The sequence below is a fragment of the Denticeps clupeoides genome, unplaced genomic scaffold (assembly GCF_900700375.1).
Source record: "Denticeps clupeoides unplaced genomic scaffold, fDenClu1.1, whole genome shotgun sequence".
NCBI lineage: Eukaryota > Metazoa > Chordata > Actinopteri > Clupeiformes > Denticipitidae > Denticeps > Denticeps clupeoides.
Genome location: NW_021629719.1, coordinates 41,254 through 42,907, shown reverse-complemented (window position 1 = coordinate 42,907; position 1,654 = coordinate 41,254). Strand labels below are relative to the sequence as shown.

Sequence of the window (1,654 nt, the reverse complement as noted above, 5' to 3'; positions counted from 1 at the left end):
GTCCATTTATAATGAAGTGTTACTTAATTCATTACTAAATGTACAAATTAAAGTTACCAAGGTTAGGTTATTTTTAGCAAGTATTATTAAGTGTATTAATAATCTTTCTGTGTATAAGGTCTTCATGTCTCTCATTCAGGTCCTTCTGCACCAGCCAGACCGTAGAGTGCAGGAATTCTAGAGATGAGGGTAATTACCGGATGAAAAGGGGGTATGTGGTGCACACTGCGAACACTCTGTTTTTACACACACACACACACACACACACACACACACACACACAGTCCAATGTAAGAAAAGCGTCCCCACTGTGAATGTCAAGGCACACTGCAGGCACTTCTAAAAAAAAAAAAAAACATTTTGAAATAATTTCAAATTGTTTCTATGAATCTTCGTGTTCCAAATGTCTGTGCAGGTAGAGGCAGGTTTTTTTATTTCATTTTTTATTTGATTATTTCATCAGTTTAACATCAGTTCATATGTACAAATAAAACATCACATGAAAAAAGCTTTAACAGACGACTGACGTTTGAAATGTTTGAAACGTTTTGCACGGAGCAGAACAGCTTTGAGGTTTTCGAGTCGAGTGCTCTGCCGTCCTTCAAGGTGACACTTCTTTCACCGTTCATTCATAAAAGGTTCGATGTTGGACTGCGGCACTCGCTCATGTTGAACCGAACTGGGCGGCTGAAAGCCCTGGTCCAGAAGTGCATCTGAAAAAAATACTCTAAGCCTGACACACAATGTCCTTTTCTAGATAGAAAAAGTCACTTACAGTCATTTCTGTCATTTTTTTTGTGATCATGGTGTCCCCTGTGCCTGGTCATGGTTAGTGCATGCTTAAAGACTGCTGATAGCTGGAGCCCTGCAGGTATCCCAGCTGCCAGGAGAAGGCGGCGGAGGGCGAGTCCACAAAGTTGTCCACGTGGTTCTGGTGACAGGTGGCCTTCACGCTGTACTGGTAGCCCTGGTAGAACTGGTCGCTGGTGGGCACCTCTTCTCGCTGGTGGCCGTACACTCCGTGGCTCATGTACATCTGGGGCTCTGGAGAAAAGTGGCCGTACTGGCCGGAGGTCGGACCCCAGTGGCCAGGCGAGTTGGCAGCTTCGGGGTACAGGTGTGGCTGGACGCCGTAGACGCTGCCGGGGTTCGGCTGCACTGGATGCACTGGATGCCTGGCGTATTTCTCTGGCGAGGGCCGCAGGCTCCGGTCCTTCTCTCGCGCCGGCCTGCCAGGTTTCTCCTGGCCGCGGCTGAGGTCCCCGTCTCGGACACAGAGCGGGTCCGCTGCCGTGGCTGGAGATGGGTGGTTCCGGAGGAAGACGGACAGTGCCGAGATACGGTTGATGGCTCGGCGGAGCGTGGCGATCTTGGACAGGCGCTTGCCGCTGAGGTCGTGGTTGAGGGCCAGACGGAGGGCGTTGAAGGCCTGGTTGTAGTCCAGGATGCGTTTGCGCTCGCGAACGTTGGCCGCCACCCTTCGGGCCTTGGAGCGGACGGGTCGGTTGCGTTTCTTACCAGAACCCTTGCCTGGCAAGGGGGAGGACACCTTCAGAGTCCTGTCGCTCCCACTGCCGTCCTCATCCTGTCCAATAAGGCTGTCCAACTCCTCCTCGGACACCTCCGACTCGGTAGTGCTGGCCAAGCTGCTCAT

The 1,654-nt window shown here is 51.2% G+C and overlaps 1 protein-coding gene across 1 annotated transcript; it reads right to left on the bottom strand.

Moving 5' to 3' along the window:
* Positions 1 to 817: 817 nt before the first annotated feature.
* Positions 818 to 1,654, bottom strand: LOC114772577 (class A basic helix-loop-helix protein 9-like). Its single transcript, XM_028965465.1, has one exon. The coding sequence runs from the start codon at positions 1,652 to 1,654 to the stop codon at positions 830 to 832; it is 825 nt and encodes a 274-aa protein (XP_028821298.1). The 3' UTR covers positions 818 to 829.